The sequence below is a fragment of the Dipodomys ordii genome, unplaced genomic scaffold, assembly GCF_000151885.1.
Source record: "Dipodomys ordii isolate 6190 unplaced genomic scaffold, Dord_2.0 Scaffold1, whole genome shotgun sequence".
Classification (NCBI taxonomy): Eukaryota; Metazoa; Chordata; class Mammalia; order Rodentia; family Heteromyidae; genus Dipodomys; species Dipodomys ordii.
The window spans coordinates 50,309,045-50,331,182 of NW_012267217.1; the positions used below are offsets into that span (position 1 = coordinate 50,309,045).

Genomic DNA, 22,138 nt, shown 5'->3' on the forward strand with positions numbered 1-22,138 from the left:
TTCTTTTGGCACTTATAGCTTGATACAATGAAAAGTTGTTTTTTTTTATTTGTTTGTTTTTGAAAATAGTATCTTTTTTTTTTTTTTTTTGGTCTGGTCGTGGGGTCTGAACGCTGGGCCTGGGCGCTGTCCCTCAGCTCTTCAGCTCAAGGCTAGCGCTCTACCACTTGAGCCACAGTGCCACTTCCTGCTTTTTTGTTATGTGGTGCTGAGGAATTGAACCCAGGGCCTCAGGCATGCAAGGCAAGCGCTCTACCACTGAGCCACCTTCCCAGCCCGAAAATAGTATCTTTTTAAAGCAACATCTTGAATCCACATGTCTTAAAATTTCCCCTTATTAGTAGATTACACCAGGAAGATCATCAGTTCTTAGGCATCCCTTTATGCTCACTTCAGACAGAAATGCTCTCAGAAAAATCAAATGTCTGAAAAGTGATTTGGACATTGTTTTATAGTGTAGGAGGAAAGATCTTCCTTTTCTACATGCTAATCAAAAGCAAACTGGAAAGAGAAGTACATTTGTACTTAAGTTTACCAGCCTTACTCCTTTGTTTTTTTTCTGTGTCAGGGTAGGACCAGCAGATTAAAGACATGGGTTTGTTTTAAAATGCCTAGAAAATCCTTAACATGATCTGCTTTTACTTTTTGAAGACATACTCAGTTTGGGCATATTTGTGTGTCCTGCCAAAACTAAAGTGCCAAAAAACCAGTAGCAGTCTCCCTCACAGGATGTTCAATGAAGCAAGCATTAAATGGTTATTTCTCACGCCATTGTAGTGGGCAGATGTGTGTAGTGTGACCTACAATTTTACCTTCTCCCCTTCTAAGTGGGGAAATATCTGGAAGTTCAAGCAGTCTGCAGCACAGAAAGCCTTCAAGCCAGGCTGGCTGATGGTGTGCACTTTAATACCTCTGACCCCTCTGTAGATGAGTTAGCTTACATAGAGAAAGTTGAGTCAAAGTAGACAGGGCAGCTGTGTGACTTGATGAATCTGTTAGCCTCGAACAGAAAAGACCATGATAGAAAAGGCCTTCTCTTTGTCTTAAACAGCATACTTATTACATTAAGCCATCTTGCATTGCGGACTGTTGCCAAAGAGAAGTGACCTGTAGGTTTATTGTCTGGGTCTGTTCTAGGTTGGAAGTGTAAATCCTGCTGGAAACTTTCGTGCTCTAGTGAGACAGAAGAATGTCAGCTTTGAGGAAGGTGAGTGGTCTACCACTTGGCTTTGGTATTCAACAAAAGGTGCTTACTTAGGCTGAGTGATTTAATGTTTGAATATTGGTATTTGTTGTAATACTTTACATATTTCTTTTTACTGGCAGACCTTCATGATTATTCCTTGTTAGGGGCTCATTGAGACAACCTGGACTCATGAGGGTAAAGGCAGCACAAGTTAACTCATACAAAGAAGTTATTTGTTGGTCTCCTTATTATGGAAATTTTTACCAGAATCATGGAACTTTCAGTTTCACTTCACTGAAGTTCTTTGGGGTTTTGTGTGTAAAATTGGGTCTTATCTTTCTGTTTTCAGAGATGCACAATTCTTGGTTCTGGTTCTAAGAGTTAGGGCTGCATTTATATTGGCTCAGAAAGATCTTACTGCTACCTCTAGATTTAATCCTTCTCAAGTTAACCTTATCCTCACATTTTCTAATCAAACATAGCCTAAAATTCTATTTAGGCTATGTTTATTCACTTGATTGCATTCAGCTTCCTTTTCAACAGTAGCAATTGACAGTTGTTAATCCTGCAGGGTAAGGCCTGTTTGTGACTACCTTCTATGTGTGCGTTTATTTGTATGTGTTTATATTCCCATGTGCATAGAACTTTCTATTTCGGCAGAGTGGCATTATGGGGGGGGAAATAGACCCTTAAATGCCTGGAAATACTATGGCCTCACAGAGATCTATTGGTTAGAGAGGGCAAAGAATCTACTAAGTCAGATCCTGTTGAAACAAACATTAGAGACTAAGCCCATGAAAATTTCCTAAGGAAGACCAGCTTTGTGATCATAGCCATGTATTTTTTGTGTTTTGAGATGGAGGAAGAGTTTGTTTTTGTTTTTAAAACTAGGTGTTGCCATATAGGAAAAAGCTTTTCAGTTGTAACAGCAAACAAAACTTCATTTAAATATAAGAAAGGAACCCAGAATTTTAGGTGAGAGTTTTCTGGAAGGCTTGGTGGAAGCAGTGCTTCAGAATTTTCTTCTTTTGTTAATTGTGGTGTTCAGAATAATCCTACACTATTGTCTGACCACATAGTATAACTCTTAGGAAAGGGACAGACAAGTTGACCCTGACTATATCATGATTAATGTGAGGATTTTTTGGTTTGTTTTTAGCAGTACTGTGGCTTTACTTCAGGGCCTTATAATTGGCTAGGTGGGTACTCTGTCCCCTTGAACCATGTTTTTAGGTCCTTTTTACTTTGTGATTCTTTTCAAATACGGTCTCATTTTTGTCCAGAGCATTCCATCACCCCTGTGGTTTGGTTTTTCAGATGAGGATTGCTGACTTTTTGTCCTGAGCTGTCTTGGAACTATGACATTCACCTCTGGGTAGCTATAGCTAGGACTATAGAATGAGCCATCTCACCCGATAATTAAGATTTTAAAGAAAGATTGAACTTTTTTTTTTTTTGTCAGTACCAGGGTTTGAACTAAGGGCCTCACATTTACTTAGCTTTGCTTATTTAGCTGGTGATCTGCCACTTGACACATGCCTTTCATCCTGCTTTTATTTTAGAGATGGAGTTTTGGGGCCTTGTATTATGATTCTTTGGTTCTCAGCCTACTGAGTAGCTAAGATTATAGGTGGGAGCCATGCTTCCTTCCTACTATTACCTTGTCCAGCCACAGTCCATGATCCTTTTCTGGAACTGATTGATCTTGATATAGGCATGGTCTTCTTAGCAATTAAATGTAGTTATGATCACTGTTATATGGAGTCTACTAGTTATTTTATGTCAACGCAAGACATTATGTTAGCCTTGCATTGTGTCAGTCTTTGTTTTATTTACCCAGCAAAGTCACATGAGGAAGTAAAGAAAACATTAAGAGTTTTAAGAGCTAGTGTCAGTTTTCTGAAGGAGAGATTTGGTTTCAGGGAGAAAAATATTTGGGTGGACTCTGAGGGTAGAATACGGCCCAGGCGTGGCAGTCAGCCAGTGCTGAAGCTTGAATGGCAGGGAAAGCACCTAATTCTTCTAAAGTAGAAGTTTAGAAGCGCATTCAAGACAGGGTTGAGGAGGAGAAAATGAAAGGAGAGAAAGGAAGTGAGTGAATCTATCTATAGATATAACCACAAAGACTCAGATTACAAAACTCTATGGGAGTGTTATATTTATGTATTCTACTGAAGAAAACTGGTGAAGAGGGAATTACTTCAAGCAGGACAGAGAAGACACTTATAGGAGGCCACAGTTTGAGAAACCATGAGAGTGTACATTCCTGAGAATTTGCTCAGTCTTAGGAAACATGGTTTCTTCTTGGCCAAAGAGCTAAAGATTTTAAACAGTCATGTTAAAATGACAAAGCCAAGTGGATCCCTATAATATATAGGCCACAAGAGGAAAAAACTGTTGAAAAATCTATAAATTTAGAAGAGATAGATTTCCTCTCCAACCACACAGGCATTCAGATACCCTTTTCCTGTTCAGATACCCTTCTCCTGTATACACTTATTTTTTTGTTTGCTTGTTTTTGCTTTTTTATTTTTATTTTTTTGCTTAGCCAGACTCTTTCTTCTGCTTCCTAATGGACTCCTTTCAACACTTAAATCTTTATAAGGTCATGCAAATAAAACCTTGTGCCTATCCATAGCCTTTTGATGAATAGACTGTCCATTCTTGCTGAATGTGACACTGAGTCCCAGCACATTGCTTATGTTGTAACAGTGGGTGTCCCTCTGTCCCTCCACCTAGGACTTGGTAATAAATCAGAGCTTTCCAGTGAAGTTGCTAAACCAGGCCCTCCACATGGCTGTAGAAAAGCGATGGCCTGCTGGTTAACCATGCCTCTGCTTTGTGGCTCTCACTTGGCTCCCCTTTTATTCCTCCTTCTCTTGAAATTCTGTCTCTTCATTGCTTGTCCTTGCTTTTGTTCTGCTTCAGCTTCTCTGTTGTAAGGCCCTTTATGAGCCCAGACTCACTTTCTTTGTCCTATAGAGTTCTCCCTCCGGATTTTAAGTACCCTCCCTGGTAATGATCTCCTTTATCCCTGAGAGTTGTCTGTGCAGGGAAAGAGGGGAAGGGAAGCCAAAACTATGACTAACAGATAGTTGGTAAAATTGCTTTACCCTTAGGCAGAAATGAGACACTCTCTGTCAGTCCTAATCATAGCTTAGTGATACTATCTTATGTTATCAGTAGTCCACAGTAGGCAGCTGCACATTTTCTTATCTTCTGGTGTTCAGTATGAAGGATGCTTTTTGTTTTAACCTCGTTGACAGAGAGAAAACAACACATCTTGGCTGCCAGGTATTCTGTGAGTGCCCTTATTCCAGTCCCTTCTCTCTTTCTTCCTTACGTGCCCTGACTACAGTAGTTATCTGTCATTGTGAAAGTAGGACCATTTCCTCATGACACTACTCATAAGGGTGTCACTGCCATCATCTGTGGCTGTGGGTCCACACATCTGAGCAGTCACTCATATCAAGTCTACTCATTTCTTTGAACATGCCTCCTCCACCAAGTCCATTACCAACTCTGTGCCAAAGAACACCACAGATTTCCAATTATTTGCCTTTTCCCTGCTTTACTTAGGAAGAGTGCTAAAACAGCTAAAGATAGACAACAAACTATCTATCTAGAAGCAAGAGTCACCCAATTCCTGAGTGTGTGATGGATATATGTCTGAATTGTATAAATTCCCACTGACTATGGTATAGCATGTCAGAATGTTCCTCATGTTTCAGAAAAAGGCTCTTGGAGCCTGCCAGAAAAGATAGACATATAGAATCAACTAATAGGATGGAATGTAACCTATTTTATAGTAAGATGAGTTTCTTTTTCCTGGATCTTGCTTTTGCTAAGCAGATTATATATTATGCTTCTTCATAGTGTCAGGGTGGGGGAGCTTCATTCAACCAAATCAAATTCATATGAGCATAACTGGCTTAAAAAAAGAGAACAACAGTTCAGACACCCTAAGTAGGAGAGCTCACATTCACCCAAACAGCTGCTGTTTAACATTAGACTAATATACAAAGAAGCCACAGTGCACACCTGTCCAGTTGGTAGAAAGTGATCAGTTGATTCTGTGACTGCTAAGGCACAGAATTCCTCTCTTTTTTTTCCCTCTTCCTTGTACTTTGGATCAAAACTTATCCCTAAGTCTTTTTTGCCTTTTTCGTAATCTGCCTTACTCTGATCATCAAAAACATTCTTTCAACTTTAAAAGGTATTTCTGAAAGTTTATTTTTCTAAGTTCTCCTAACACATGATAAAAATGCTGTAATTAATAATAGCATTACATTACTCATCAAAGCCAAATAGACTTTTTTTTTTCCAGTTTGTGTAGCAGTTTACTTGGGTGGATTATGTGATTTTTCTGCCATGAGTCAAAAACTAAACTGGATCCTATAGCATTATGATCTAGAAGACATTTTCATCTGTTTGTTTCCTTTGGTAATTGGCCTTGGTTTATGTAATCTTGGATTTGAAATATGTAATCTATCAGAGCTCTGTCCATATACAGATAAAATTAATATGTGGCCTTTTTCTACAAAGATATGAGTAAGAAAAATAAGGTCTGTCAAATACCTAGAATATCTTAAAAGATACTAAATGCAATGACTAGAAATTTAAAGATCTTTGGACCTATAGGAATCTTTCATGAGTTTGACATACTTATTCCTTTCCCAAAATAGCACTGATACATCTAGTCATGAGGAAGAAAACACATGGATGCCAATTCTAGTCTGTATTTCGCTTTTTTTCCCCCAAATATTTTCACTTGCTTCCTTTTTGATGTATTTTAAATTGTTAAAACCCAGAACTTGACAATCCAGACTTACTTTATGTCTCATTTATCAAGGCAAATCATCCCATTCTAATAGGAAAATCAGCCTGTTTGGAGGGTTAGAGGATACCTGCTGAAAGAGTGTTATTACTTGACATGGTAATTATGCATCAGCGGTCTTGTTCACCTTCCATGTGGGTGGACTGAGAGGTCCAGAGTGCTTAGGACTCCACAGACTATTGCAAATGTATGGAAGACACTGGGTCAAATTCCAGAGATTCAGATCAAGTTTAGACTTCTTTACTGGCCACATACATTCCATTAGATGGCACACAGCACTATCCTGAAGGGTACATCTTAATGTAATAAAGCTCTTCAGCCAGATAACTAAAATGAATCATTGAAATAAAGATGGAAATTTAAAACAAAAAAGTTATGACATAGAAACCAAAGACATCATAACCGTTGTTAAAGTATTTTCATTTTTTGGCCACTCTCCCTAAAAGGCTTCCATCCATTCTTATTCTAGTTCTAAAAGCCTTTCAATATTTGTCATCATTGTGTACATCACAACATCTCCAATTATAAGGTATGGCTTTTAGAAAATGTGATGTGGCTGTCCCCTAAGAAAGACAACTGTTAGCATGTCAGTGAAAGCGGTGTGCCAGGCTTAAGTTCTTGGTGAGTGCTTAGATCTGTCCTGAGAGCTTTAAAGAAGGTCTGCATGTATGTAATATATGACAGTGATTCTGTTTTCTCCCGGTGCTTTGATTTCTCATGCTTCATAGTGAAGTGGCCAGCCTTAAACATGGCTTTTCCTCTGGCTGAAAACGTGTGTCTTATGACTTGCCCTGTATCAGAACAGCTAAAATAGGCCAAAGACCATTCAAAACTACCTTTCACATACTGAACCTTTATCATCAGTGCAATAATGCACAGAGCTCCCGGATACATGAAAGAAAAGGAAATTTTACCCAACTTGTAGTAAGTAAGCATGTGTATGATTTGTGAGGCAGAAAACAATTGAAGTACTACTTGTCATGGCAGTTTGATTTATTTCCTCTACCTCCTGTCTTTATCATTCATGGCATTACCCTAGGTTCCCCTCAAATTGGGCTATCTTAGAGATTGCTTCTAAAGCCCAGCTGGTTAGACAAAAAACTGATTTCAGATTGTGCTGATGTTCAAACTACTTTAATCAATGACGAAGTGACTGCTTGTGGCAAACAACAGAAGCTCTTAACCAATTAAGAAGTTTAAGAAAGGATGTTAGACTTTTATTAAAATAAGCACTAATCAGCTGAAATGTGTTAAGAGGAGCCTAGAAACAGCTTGGAATCCCACTTAAATGTAATGAAAGTATTTGGTCCTCTTGGATTGCAAGCTCTCTCCCCACCCCCCAAGACCAAAATACGCTGATGTAGAAAGAAGTGGCAAGTAATATTTGGTACAGTTCTATCTCTTCTGTCTATGAATCTCTACACAAAACATTAAATAAAGGGGGGCAGGGCAGGATCCTGGGGACTCATGCCTGTTAACCCTAGCTACTTAGGAAGATCTGAGAACTGCAGATTGAGGCCAATCCCAGCCAGGAAAGTAAGTAAAACTCTTATTTCTAATTAACCATCTGAAAACCAGAAGTAGAGCTGTGGACTAAAGTGGTAAAGAGCTAGCCTTGAGCAAAAAATACTCAGGGTCAGTGCCTAGGTCCTAAGTACAAGCCCCACTACTGACAAAAAAGTGTGTGTGGGGGGCCACGCAAGCCATATTTGCTTTTTTGTCTAGAAGGGGGTAGGGAGCTTGATTCAGTTTTATACATTTGCATCAGAGATTAGAAATATTACAGCATAGACATGATTGGAAGTAGAAAATTTAACTTTTTTTAGTGAAGCTATTCCTCATGTAAGTATTTTTTTTATAATTACCCTTGGAATCTGGTATTATTTTCTTATATTGAAGGTAAGATTTGCTAAACTTTAATAGTTATTTTGTAGTAGAAACATATAGTAGCTTTTATTATCTACGTAAAGCTCCTCTCCAAAAATCTCAGATAAGTTTTACTATAATAAAGCTATATTTAAAACAATTTTAAATATAGTTTTATTATAGTAAATTTTTCTACTATGAATTATACTATACAATTATTCATCACCACAATCCAGCTAAAGAATATTTGCTTGTTCCCTCCAAATTCCTTGTGCCTGTTAGGAGTTAATTCTTGCTTCTACCCTCAAGTTGTTTATTCTTATAGATTTTTAAATATTCCTGGGGACTTTCTGTGCACAAGATCATGTCACCAAATAAAGACCATAAAAACTTAGTCCCATTTCTAATTGCTGCAATGAAGCCAATAAGACTTACCCAATAGAATTTTAAATGTCTGAGATTATAAGGAGAGTAGAATTCATAACCTCAAGATAAGATTTCCCTACAACAGGGGCTGGGAAGGTGGCTCAGTGGTAGAGTGCTTGCTTTGCATGCATGAGGCCCTGGGTTCGATTCCTCAGCACCACATAAGCAAAAAGAAAAAAGCCGGAAGTGGCGCTGTGGCTCAAATGGTAGAGCGCTAGCCTTGAGCTGAAGAGCTGAGTGACAGCGCCCAGGCCCAGAGTTCAGGCCCCACAACCTGACCCCCAAAAAAGATTTCCCTACAACAAATCTGGAACAAATCAGTAGACTTTCTCAGATGCAGTAGGTAAAGTATAATATATTTCCAAAGGTTCTTTTTGCCACTTCTCTTCATGACTATATGAATCATAAACAGAACGAATAGTGCAGGAAGAATAAAATAAATAAATGTATCAATGAAATAGTATTCTGAGTGTAACTATCAGCAACTGACAGTTTGTAAAAACAGAAACAATTTTTGTTTGTTTGTTTTTTGGGTCTGGTCGTGGGCCTGAACTCTGGGCCTGGGCGCTGTTCCTCAGCTCTTCACCTCAAGACTAGCACTTGAGCCACAGCGCCACTTCCGGCTTTTTATTTTTCTGCTTATGTGGTGCTAAGAAATCGAACCCAGGGCCTCATGCATGCAAGGCAAGTACTCTACCACTGAGCCACCTTCCCAGCCCACAGAAACAATTGTTTATATGTCAATCTCTTACATACTTTTTTTCTTTATAGAACATTGGTGTTTTTTTAAGTCTTACATATATTAAGATAACAATTGTTCTTTAGGCTTCTCTTCATTAAAAATTAAGCACATGTTCATTGGAAAACTGCAGAGTAATGTAGTAGTATATAAAGTTAAAAAAAGGACCTCTCAGCGAGATGCCAGTGGTTCACATGTATAATCTGAGGTTGAGATCTGTGGATTGCAGTTTGAACAAAGCCAGCTGGGCAGGAAAGTCCATGAGCCTCTTAGCTTCAATTAACCACCCAAAAAAGCCAGAAGTAGAGCTGGGGCTCAAGTGGTACAGCTCCAATCTTGAACAGCAGCAGCAGCAACAACAACAAAAAGCTCAGGAATAGCACCCAGGCCCTGAGTTCAAGCCCCAAGACCAGCATCCTTCCCCCACCCCACCCCCCCAAAAACAAAAAAAAAAAACACCTCTTCTTTCTTGTCCTTACCTTTCAAAACTTTTCCATCCACAGATTCTATATCTCTCTTCATGGGAATAACTGTTAATCCCTTATAATGCTGTCTATTGTGACCAAGGTGTTAATTGTTTCAGGGTGAGGTAAGTGGAGCAGTAAGTAGTAACTATAGGCAGTACTTTTAGAATCACCCTCAAGCCCAGTGTGATCACACAAGTTAGTATCTTAGAGAGGAAAAAGAGCTTACAAGATGCAATAATGCTAAGTCATACTTTGCAACATCCACATGCATGTAGTTACTGGCTGCATTGGACATGATGTTTCAACCCTGCATATTTGCATCTATATATTATGTATATGTATGTATACAATATGTATATATTACTTAACCTGTTATACTTTGTATAGTAGAGTTTCATTATTTCCATTCCTGTATAATAAAGGGAGAGGTGGGGCTAGGAAGGTGGCTCTGTAGTAGAGTGCTTGCCTTGCATGCATGAGATTTGATTCCTTGCCTTGCATGCATGAGGTTCGATTCCTCAGCACCACATAAGCAGAAAAAGTTGGAAGTGGCACTGTGGTTCAAGTTGTAAGCACTAGCCTTGAGCTGAAGAGCTGAGGGACAGCACCCAGGCTCTTAGAGTTCAGGCCCCACGACCAGCAATAAATAAATAAGTAAATAAAATAAAGGGAGAGGTAATGAAAACAGTTCCAGACTCTCCACTCCCCTAAGTGAATAGAATGCTAAATACACAGTATGTGGCTTTAAATGGAAGGAACAACAGGAAATTCATTGCACAGTCCTTTAGGTGGACAAACCAGTGAGGCCTGGATGATTTATTCATCTATTTAGAAAAAGTTGAACGTCTTCTATGGTCCAGTTGTTAGAGAAAGACACAGAGTAAATAAGTAAGAAAATACTAGCTATGTCAAATATTAGATATGGTAATAAGTACTTGTTATTAATTTGTAGGGCTGATGTAGTAGAGTACCACAAACTGAGTGGCTTAAAACACCAGTTTATTTTCTCAGTTCTGGAGGCTAGAAAAAAATAAAAAATTGGCAGGATTGGTTTCTCCTGGAAGAGTCTTAGGGAGACTGTTCAGTGACTCTTAATTTCTCATGATAGCCGACAAGCCTTGGAGTTCCTTCATTTGTACCTGCATTAGTCTAGTCTTTGGCTTTCTCTTAACATGAGCATGTGTCCTAAATTTGCCTCTTTATACAGAGTCCAGTCATACTGGATTAGGACTCACCATAATGACCTTATCTCAACTTGATTACATCTGCAAGGACCCTAATTTCCATATAAGGTCAAATTCTTTTTTTTTTATTTTTTTAAAATTTTTATTTTTTTCTTGTGAAAATACTGTACAGAGGGGTTACAATTACATGGGTAAGATAATGAGTACATTTCTTATCAAGCATTGTAGCCTCCTCCTTTGTTTCCCCTTCCCATCCCTTTCCATCCTCTCCCTTCCCCTCCCCTCCCCCCCTGCACCAAAGTTGTAAAGTTCATTTTTTGACATAATGACTTGTACATCTCATTGTTGCAACGGGTCCCCCTGTATCCGTATTTAAAAGATTTGTTTTTCCTCTTCCCCTCCACAAATTATACTGACATCAAATACAGTGAAAGCAGGGGTTATACTGTGGGGGAGGGACATACAAAGCAACAAAGAAATAATTTTATAAATGTGTTAGAAACAATCGCATGAAAAAAAAAAAACATTTGAATACATATCTTAGGGTTCATTTCCCTAACATCACCTTATCTGACCTTTTCTGCTTGACTCAGATATTTGCAATATCTAGTATATGTCTGAGTCAAATAAGGTCAAATTCTGAGGTTCTGAAAAGGACATGAATTTGGAGAGGTATTCTTTAACCCAGGAAAGCACTGTAGGGAAGAATTAAAGTAGGATGGTAGGGTAAGAAATACTGGAGTGAATCGGACTTGTGTTTTCATGTAGAGGACCTGGAGGCTGTCATGTTGAGGCATCATTTGAACAGAGAATTGAAGACGGTGGGGAGGTCCCAGTAGGTATCAGTGGAGAGAGCTTTGTAGACAGATGGAGGAGCATAGGAGCATGTTCCTCTGAAGCAGGGTGTTCCTAGTTCCCCATCAGGGAAACCATTGTGGCTGGCGTAAAGAAGTAGAGGAAGAGATCAGAAATGTAACTGGGATATCTAGTTAATTCCTGCAGTAGTTTAATGACATCTATGATGAGTGCAGTGAGTACAGTGGATGAAAATTCTATGTAGAGGATGCTCTGATTACCTCATGTTTTATGTCACATTGAAGAAGGGCAAGATTGAAGTATGTAGAGTTAGAAGGCTACTGTATTAATCTCATTGGAGGAAGGAGTATGGAAATAGAAGAGGTCAGAATTGTTTTGATGTTTTGAAAGCATACTTGACAGCTTTGGGCATGTGATCATATTTTGATCAATTTATGTATGTGGTAATATAGGTATGGGAGTAAGCAAGAGGTCAAGGATGACTCCCAATTTTTTTAGTGGAACATCTGGAAGGAACTGCCGTTAATGGAGAGAAGAAAGGCATATTTAATTGATGGAACACACCTGGGTATAAGCCTTTCTGGGAGAAGTCTCAATAGAGATGGTCTATAAAGGCATAAGACTAGATGAGATCCTTGTATAGGAGAGAGGTAGGATATGTAAGGCACAGGTCTAGAGGTGACTTAGCTTCACTGACAGTATGAGGGAAGGCAAACTATATTGGTACAGATGCAGGTGAGTGACAGCTTCAAGAAGAATTCATGGAGTAGGATGTTGACATAACCTGGGGCATAAAGGAACGAGAGAGGGCCTAAAAACGTATCCCAAGTGAGTTCTCAGCCTGAGTGTTTACTTGTCCTGGTTCTTAGTGTGTCACTGGGACTTTGCTTAGAAATTAGCTTTATTTTTATTGCTTTTTTTTTTTTTTACTGTTAAGCATATCTGACCATTTGTACCTATTTTTAATTCTCTTTGATTTTCTAGTCATTTCTTATTTAGTACAATTAGATCTATATTTCCATGCTATTATTATGTTAATTACAGCTTTCATTATTTTACTTTTGGTTGGTTCTAGCATCTTCCATTAATTATACTCAAAGTTCTTGTCCCAGCTAGCCTGTGTATTTATACAGCTTTAGCTTCTTATATTTTAGCTTTTATTTTGGGTCTGCTCTCCTTAATCACTCTCTGGGTCTTTGAAATCAGTCCATTTAAGGCTTGCTACAATTTGATCTCATCTTGCTACTCTCAACTGATTCTTGTATAGGTGTCTTGATGAACCCTGTATTCAACCAAACTGGATACCCTTTTGACACTGGCTTTTTTCCCTCTGTGTTTTTGTTCATGATATTCTCCACAAAAATATTCATTCTTCTCTCTCACCAAATCCCACTCTGAAGAGATGTCTGTGATTTGACAACTGATATCTTTAGGGAACCAATGTGTGGTCATAGTTTTCTTTCTCATAGTGTGATTCATTATCATAGATGCTTTCCCATGCTAGACAACCATCAGTGAAACAAAACAACCTCCATCTACTTGTATATTCTTAGTATTGCCAGCTAGTAGTAGATTATTTGTTGAATTAGAAAAAAAATACCAGTTTTCTTGGAAATAACAAGAATTTGAATTTTTTAATTATAGCATTTTTGAATTACAGGAAGTATCCCTGGTTCTTTGTATCAGTTTCTAACTCCTAGTCCATGAAAGAAGACCTATTATAAAACTTTACCCATAAAACTATGATACAATAGAAGGGAAAAAATTAAAGAGCTCACTCAGGAAAGATACAGCATAAACATACTTTCACTATTTATAGATTTTTAGAAGGATTTGTGTAGTATATGGTTGAGTACTTGATAGTTTCTTTCCAGAATGACTCATTCATGATGCATTGTAAAATGTAGTGTGCTCCCTCTGCCTTCAATATGTACAAAAGCACATTCAACCAGTGTCTGCCTCTTTCTCTCCTTGATCAGGAGTCTGACTCATCACTCATTGTATCTCATCAACTGACACATGAATTTCAATTCCATTCAATTACCAACTTTTAATTGGATCCTACCAGTCCAGATTGGTCTCTTGTTCCAGACTGTTTCTTCTTGCAGCACTGTTACTATAGCTGCTTGGTTCCTTCTGATTACTTCCTACATTAGTTTAATGTCATCTACTCAAGTATGAAGCTACACTCTCTCTCTCTCTCTCTCTTTCTCTTTCTCTGTCTCCAAAATTGCTAGAATACCAGACACAGTCATCTTGCACCCACCCTCCTATTGCCCATTTGGAGTAGGCTCAAATCAAGATGATCAGGTTCTTAAGTCTTCCGTATCACTTTTATTTTGGAAAGCTTTGCCACGTTTTAGAATTCTAAGACGTTGGAACATTGTAGAAACCCTATTCTCTGCCTTCTCTACCCCTCACCTTACCCCTCACACATTCTTGCAAGAGTAGAGCATATAGATTTCATATTTAAAGGTCTTCCTTAGTTTCTTTTTCATGTTAGCATGTTATAATTTTTTTTGGGGGGTGCCAGTCCTGGGGATTGAACTCAGGGCCAGGAAACTGTTCCTGTGCTTCTTTTGTTCAAGGCTAGAATTCTACCACTTGAACACAGCTCTCCTTCTGGCTTTTTCAGTCATTTATTGGAGATAAGAGGTTTATGAATTGTCCTGCCCAGGGTGGCTTTGAATCGCTTCAGATCTCAGCCTTCTGAGTAGCTAGGATTATAGATGTGAGCCACTGGTGCCCAACCATGCCATGGTCTTATACTTTAAATGTACTCCTTTCTGCAGTTGTAAAAAATTAGTAATGATATTTTTTGTTCTGTATTTAAGTGTTATATGTCCTGTAAGTATTAATTGATGGCCTTTTAGCTTTGTGGCGCATGTTTAGTGGGTTAAATTCCATGTCTCTAATAATTTACAAAACCCCTAAAAGATTGTAGAATGTCATGGAAACCATTCATTGACCATGAAATTTAAAAGTTGACACCTAGCTTCGGAACAGATTTGGTCTTATGCCAAACTATTTAAGATGAGAAATATTATTCATCCAGGATATAAAGGATACATCATTGTGTCCTCTTAGCTAAAGTAAGCTTACAGCCAGTGGACTAACTAGATGTTGTTTTAGTTTCTCATTAGCTCACACTCCCATTTCGTACTACAGAGTAAGCAAGGCCAAGAGGCCTTCAATATCATTCTTCCTGTGGCTACAAAGTAGGACACTGAGTTAACTCAATAAAAACAAAAAAAAAAAAAAAAACAAGCAAGAGCTCATAGTCTGCAGGAGTGGATTCTGACAATAAAGACTTTGCATTTACTCTGCTCCTTGTGCCTGGGGTTTTAATTTAACACATCAATGAAAAGGCAGCACTTAAAAAGGGGGGAAAACACCCAGCAGGACTTACTTTATTAGTGCAATTTGTAAGAAATTACTACATTTAATGAGAAAATCGTTAAGCATGAAAAAATGGGCTGTGATGGAACTTTTAGAGCTTAAATAGTAAGGTTTTAATTGAGTATTTTAGTTATTAGAAAGAAAAATAATTATTATTTAAAAAAAAAACAGGGCTGAATCTGTACCATTGAGGTGTTAGCACTTTACATACCTTAGTTCAATTTCCTTTGCCCCTTGGTCATGCAGATATGATGGCTTTCTGCTCTTCTAAGAAGGCAGACCACTTGTGCTATGTGAGCAACTGTGGATGAAAAAAATTCAAGGTGGAAGACAAGAAAGTCAAAAGACAAGATTAAGTTCTGTCTACTTTACAGTCTAGTTGCTTAAAAGACAACCTTTCTTTAAATGCCTCAAACCTTATTTGCTCTGATTAGTTTTTGAATAGGATTTCCCTTAAAAAAAATTTTTTTTTTAACCCAGCCCAATCTGGCCTATGATCCTATTTACACTTTCTGAGTAGCTGGAATGACAAATATGCCCCATTGTTCCCACCTTTACTGATTGAGGTCTCTCAAACATTTTGACCTGGGTTGCCTGGAACCATAATCCTTCTGATTTTCCCATCCCCTAAGCACCTAGTATTACAGGCATGGGCCATCATGCCAAGTGAGAAAACGTCTGTAGATTATTGTCAGATTCATAAATTTATGCTTTTTTCATAGTTTTCAGTTTTTTTTGCCACCCAGTCTTCCCCCGCCCCCCAGTAAGAATATTTCATGGGGGCTGGGAAGGTGGCTTAGTAGTAGAGTGCTTGCCTAGCATTCTTCATGAAGCCCTGGGTTCGACTCCGCAGTACTACATAAACAGAAAAAGCCAGAAGTGGTGCTGTGACTCAAGTAGTAGAGTACAAGCCTTAAGCAAAAGGATCTTAGGGACAGCACCCAGGCCCTGCATTGAAGCCCCAGGACTGGCTTTAAAAAAAAAAAAATTCACTGAGAGAAATAGAGAAAGAGATGGAAAGTCTACCAAAAATATTTGCCAAAACCCCATTTTCCAATGATTATATATTAGTATGTAACTCCGGAGTTCCTGAGAACACAGCTTGGGAAGCCCTGGTTTATATTAGTTATGTATTTATGGGTATGGATGTATATATTAGTATAACCAGTATTATAATTCTGACTAATACAAGCATTATCCCATACTTGCAATAATTAATACTGGCTAAGCATTAAAGTACATTGGGGCTGGGAAGATGGCTCAGTGGTAGAGTGCTTGCCTTGCATGCATGAGGCCTGGGTTCAATTCCTCAGCACCATATAAGCAAAAAGAAAAAAGCCGGTAGTGGCGCTGTACCTCAAGTGGTAGAGTGCTACCCTTGAGCTGAAGAGCTGAGGGACAGCGCCCAGGCCCAGAGTTCAGGCCCCACGACCGGACCCCCCCCCAAAAAAAAGATTAAAGTACGTATTACTAGGCTCTTCCCCTTTTTGTCCCCCCAAAGAAGAATATTTCATTAAAGATTAAGAAAACTGGTCAGGTACCAATGGCTCACATCTATAACTTTAGCTACTCAGGAGGCTGAGATCTGAGGGTTACAGTTTGAAGCCAGCCCAGCCAGGTAAGTTCTTGATACTTATCTCTAATTAACCACCAAAAAGTAGTTGAATGTGGCTCAAGAGGTACTAGCCTTGAACTAAAAAGTTCAGGGACAGTGCCTAGGCCCGAGTTCAAGCCCCAGGACTGGGACAAAAAAAACAACAAAAAAGATTACAAAACTAATCAGAAATACCAAAGCAAGGAAGAAAAGCATTCAGGGAAAATTCTTCCTGGAATCTTAAATTTGAATTCTTTTGAAAGGAAGCAGAAAGGATATTTAAATAAGTTAGCATATCTTTGTCAGAGGAAAGATATTTAGGATGCCTTGTCTTTTGTACAAATAAATTTTCTATGAAAGCCATGGGAAATACTTAGTTATTTCTAGTTTCTCGTATTTTCATGGTTAACATGGTTGTGTGACAACTGTTAAGGAGAAATAGTTAAAACTGAAGGAAAGCAAAATGTATGCAGCTCTAAGGATATTTTAGTTAGAAGTAAAAGATGTTTTTTACATAATTCTTTTTTTGCAGAAATACAACTTAAAACAATTTAAGTGGCTAGGAATAGCTTCAGATATGCTTGTGAACCTTTTTCAGCAACTTAATTGGATTTCATTGTATCCTATCTCACTACAAAAGAATGAAAAACCTTTGAAAATTTTATCTACCCTTATTACTTAAACTCAGTAATGCCTTGTTATTTCTGTGTTCTGGAAATATCTAGTTCACAAAATAGTAAGAGTAAAATAACACACTGTGCCAAGTAGCCCTTAGATCTACTCCTCTTGTTCCCCTGTGTACACTGGATCTAGGGAAGGGAAAAGGTGAACGGGCCTGGTCTCTATAGGTCGACTTACCCAGACTCTCATGGCTAAAGGCTTCCAGCTTTGTTCAGCCAATGGGAGATCCTGGGGGATGGGGGAAGAATGTTTGTTGGAAGAGAGAGGGAGGGAGGAACCAGGTATCTCCTCCTCCTTTCTGTGTAGGGCACGGTATTTGTGCCATCACAGCTTTGCCTCCCACAGGACGATCTGTGGTCTCTTAGTAGCATCACCTTTGCCACATATTAAAGGCTTCTTGCTGCTGTTGATGTCTGGCTTGCAGTACCATTCTCAGTCAGTTTTTCAGCCCTTTGTCACAGCACTGACAAGAGTCATCTCTTTTATTCTGGTTTGCATACTGATTGATAAACACAGCATCTTTCCACAATGTCCAATTTGTATCTTAAAGAGGCATAAAGGATAAGCCAGGTGCCGGTGGCTCACGCCTGTAATCCTAGCTATTCAGGAGGCTGAGATCTGAGGATTGCGGTTCAAAGCCAGCCTGGGCAGGAAAGTCTGTAAGAGTCTTATGTCCAATCAAGCACTCAGAAAACCAGAAGTGGCGCAGTGGATCAAGTGGTAGAGTGCTAGCCTTGAGCTGAAGAGCTGAGGGACAGTGTTCAGGCCCAGAGTTCAAGCCCCAAGACTGACAAAAAAAAGAAAAGAAAAAAGAAAGAAAGAGGCATAAAGGAAACCTGTGGGCTTGTGATCTATTCATGTATGAGCTGCCTATATTAAAATCAGAGACTGCTTTGCTTATCAGGCAAAGACCTCTTGTAAGTGTCTTGCTTCAAACAGTGATTTACACCAGGCACCAAGTTGCTCACATCTGTAATCCTAGCTCTTTGGGAGGCTGAGATCTAAGGATTGCAGTTGGAAGCCAGCCTGGGCAGAAAAGTCCCCAGGAGACTCTTATCTCCAATTAACTGCCCCCAAACCATAAGTGTCCCCATGGCTCAAGTGGTAGAGCACTAGCCTTGAGCACAGAGATGCTCAGGGGCAGCAGCCAGGCCCTGAGTTCAAACCCCAACCGATGGAGTGAAAAAAAATCCAAAACCAACAGTGATTTACATGTGAGGTTGATTGATAGTGGAACAGACTCCTTGCTTAGAGTTTTATTGCTGATGAATAGGACTCCTTTTTTATTCTGTTAACAATAGTGAGTGGCCTGAACTTATGTTTATTGATTTAAATGCTCAATTTTTATTGTGGCCTTTTAATTTATTTATTTACTTTTGTTGGTCATGGGATTTGGACTCTGGGCTTGGGCGTTGTCCCTGCACTCTTCAGCTCATGAGAGCGCTCTACCGCTCCAGCCACAGCGCCACTTCCGGTTTTCTAGTGGTTTATTGGAGATAAGAGTCTCATGGACTTTCCTACCCGGGCTGGCTTTGAACGGCAACCCTCAGATCTCAGCCTCCTGAGTAGCTAGGATTACAGGCGTGAGCCACCAGCGCCAGGCTTAATTTTGTTTTATAAAGATAATATTGTTATTGGGTATGTAAATGTGTTCTTAACATTTTTAAATGATTTAGCTACTGACATCTGCAAAAGGGATGTTTTCAAGGAGGAAAATTTATATGAACCATGAGATAGTGAGAATTAAATTGGGAAATATCCTGGGTTCGGTAAAATCATTTTAGACTCCTTCAACAACTTCATACATGGTGTGTGATCGATGAACGACTCTACTACTATTTTATCTCTGTTAGATAAAGGGAAAAATCCATAATAGATTATTTCCTTTCACTGGACTGGAAATTTTTTTTTTTGTATTAAGCCAAAGTAGTGAGTAAACATAGTCCAAATCCCAGAAGCTCACAGCCTTAGGTTTTTGGCCCTTGTTATATGAACCAAGAAGGAAGGTGGTCCATTTTGTAGGACTTTGGATGGTATTGAATGTTTTCTGTTAGAGAGGGAGGACATATATTTCAGAGGAAAAAAAGGAAAAGGACATTTTCCTCTTACAAAATACATGAATCCACAAAATTTTTTAAGGTAACTCTGAGGTATGAGTGTATTGAAGTTAACTTGGTATATCGGCGTTTGTACTTAGGTAAGATACTGGGCCAATATATACAGCTCATATATAAAGCCTCAAAATCTAAATTAGACATTTTTTAAGTCTTCTTTGAGATAATTGATAGCCCTGTGCCTGACTTAGTATCCTAAGATGGATGGATGGCCCTTCCAGTGGCCATTTTTCACATTAGCTACTAATGAGTATTATTGAGTCACTGGCTAATGTTGAAGAACAGTTTGGTGATTATAATTGGGGCTATGACTTACTGAGTATGAAGACTTGACTTAGGCTTATAATTTCTGTACAAGCAGAGAAGAGCACCCTGGTAGCCGGTATTTTCTGTACATAGGCAGAGGAGGACAAGAAGTCAAGCATAATCCAACCAAGGTATAATCTTATTTTTGTTAGCTCCTCCTGCATTTCATGTTTGTAAAAAATGACAGGAAAAGGGAAAGTGCCACCAAACTTGGGAAGTGAAAGTCCACATCTCATCCTATTATTCACTATATAAAGCATTATTTATCACATTTATTCCCTCATGTTAAATGGTTCTTTATAGTTAGGGAACCACAAGATAGTCTTCGTAGGTAAAGGGATAGCATTCAGAATCATGGACCACATGTGCTGGCCTTATGACTAACCATTTCCAGAAGGGCAAAATCTGGCTCTATTTATTAATGTTTGGATGTGTATACCTGCCTGTGTTTTTGAACAATCTGGAAGAAAGGACAAAATAGTCTGACATGTAAATAAGAAAAACTGAGTCCAGAAAAGACCACAGATACATGAGGTTTCCTTCCTAACTAGAAAGTAGATTGTTGCAATCCTTACTTCATTTTCCTTATATGACTTTCACAAATAGTGATTGCTGATGGATTGTTGGCTTTGGCATTTGCTTATTGTTATTTCTTTTGAATAACTTCTTCTGTAAATTAAAATGTGCCCGCTCCCACCATGTGTGTATGCACATTCATGCTTATTCTCTCATATTTTGAGATAAAATGGGTCAGGAAACTGTATTTTTTGCAGAGGAATTTGGTAGCTCTAGTTGCTTCAGGGCTCCTGGCCTATAGGATTCCCTAAACTTCAACCTTTAATTCCTTGGTCTCTTTATAAACTTTTACTTTATTATTAAAATCTTTTCTCTTCGTATCTGTGATATGAATTCTACTGATTTTCCTTTCCTGTTATTTTATTTTTTATTTTTGCCAGTCCTGGAGCTTGAACTCAGGGCCTGAGCACTGTACTTGTTCCTCTCTGTGCTCAAGGCCAGCCCTCTATCACTTGAGCCACAGCACCACTTCCGGCTTTTTCCATTTATATGGTGCTGAGGAATAGAACTCAGGGCTTCATGTATGCTATGCAAGCACTCTACCACTAAGCCACATTCCCAGCCCTCCTATTACTTTTTAGTTACTTGAAGCAGCTCTCTTCTTCTATCCAGAGTTTCTCAGTGCTGTAATTCCTAGACCCACTTCATTCTTCCAGGCTTTCTAAGGAATCAAGCCTTCCCTCAGGAGCCTCACATGTGTTCCTTTTGTTCCCTTCTACCGTTTCTTGCCTAGTTCTTCTCCTTTTTCTTCCTCTGCTCTTGTCCAGGGAGGGGACTGTTTGATTTGTGTCACACATATCCTGTAGATTTTTTTTTTTCACCTCTGCTTTTCATACTTAGGGTCATTTTGTTTTCTTGCTAGACAGTAGCCAGCTCTTCTTTTTATTGTTCAATCAGAAAGCTTGCTATAATTACCCAAGATTTTTTAAAAATTCAGAGTAATATGCAAAACTTTTGAGCTCAATTAATATAATTTTGTAAGTCAGCCCTCTTGATGTTTATTGTCTGTTACTATTTTTGTATGTTATATTCCCTAGTAGACTGTAAATTCCTTAAAGGCAAGGGTCTTCCAACTTAATTGTGTTTCTTTCAGAACATAACAATAATGTCTTTTCTTCTTCTTTTTTTTTTTGGTCAGTCGTGGGGCTTGAACTCTGGGCTTGGGCATTGTCCCTCAGCTCTTCAGCTCGAGGCGAGCACTCTACCACTTGAGCTATAGTACCACTTCCGGTTTTCTAGTGGTTTATTTGAGATAGGAGTCTCACGGACTTTCCTGCCTGGGCTGGCTTTGAACCATGATCCTCAGATCTCAGCCTCCTGAGTAGCTAGGATTACAGGCGTGAGCCACCAGCTCCCTGCTCTTTTCTTCTTTTTAACCCTGAGGTTTAAACTCAGGACCTCCTGCTCACTGTGCTTGCTTACTCAGTTGGTACTCTACTACTTGAGACATACTTACAGCTCAGCTTTTTTGGTGGTTATTCTGGAGATGTGAGTCTAGCAAACTTTTCTATCCAGGCTTGTCTTGAACCATAATCCCCCAGATCTCAGTTCCCAAGTAGCTACAACTATAAGTATGAGCCATTAGCACTTGATTTCTGCAAAGTGTCTTTTCCATAGTTGTTACAGGAAAAAAAAAAGCTAGGATAAATTAATGAAAATAATCATTAAATAAATCAAAGGGAAATATTTATATTATAGCATCTTAAGATTCTTTATTCACGTCTCAAAAGGAATGGAGAATGTGGAATCTCTGAGATTGCTGCTTTGGCTGCAGAGGTTTTTATTTGTGCCTAGATATATAATGCTGAATTTTAAATTTATTTTATTTTATTTTTGTTGGTCATGGGGCTTGAATTTAGGGCCTGTTGCGCTGCGCTGTGCTGGAGCTCTTCAGCTCAAGACGAGCACTCTACCACTTGAGCCACAGCACCACTTCGAGTTTCTGAT

At 38.8% G+C, this 22,138-nt stretch overlaps 1 protein-coding gene across 1 annotated transcript in view; it reads left to right on the forward strand.

The window, feature by feature from the left end:
- The window catches only part of Xrcc5 (X-ray repair complementing defective repair in Chinese hamster cells 5 (double-strand-break rejoining)), a 93,276-nt gene that overhangs the window by 51,904 nt on the left and 19,234 nt on the right, over window positions 1-22,138 (forward strand). The window contains 1 exon segment of the mRNA XM_013012022.1: window positions 1,138-1,207. Within this exon segment, the coding sequence (XP_012867476.1) occupies window positions 1,138-1,207 (70 nt within the window).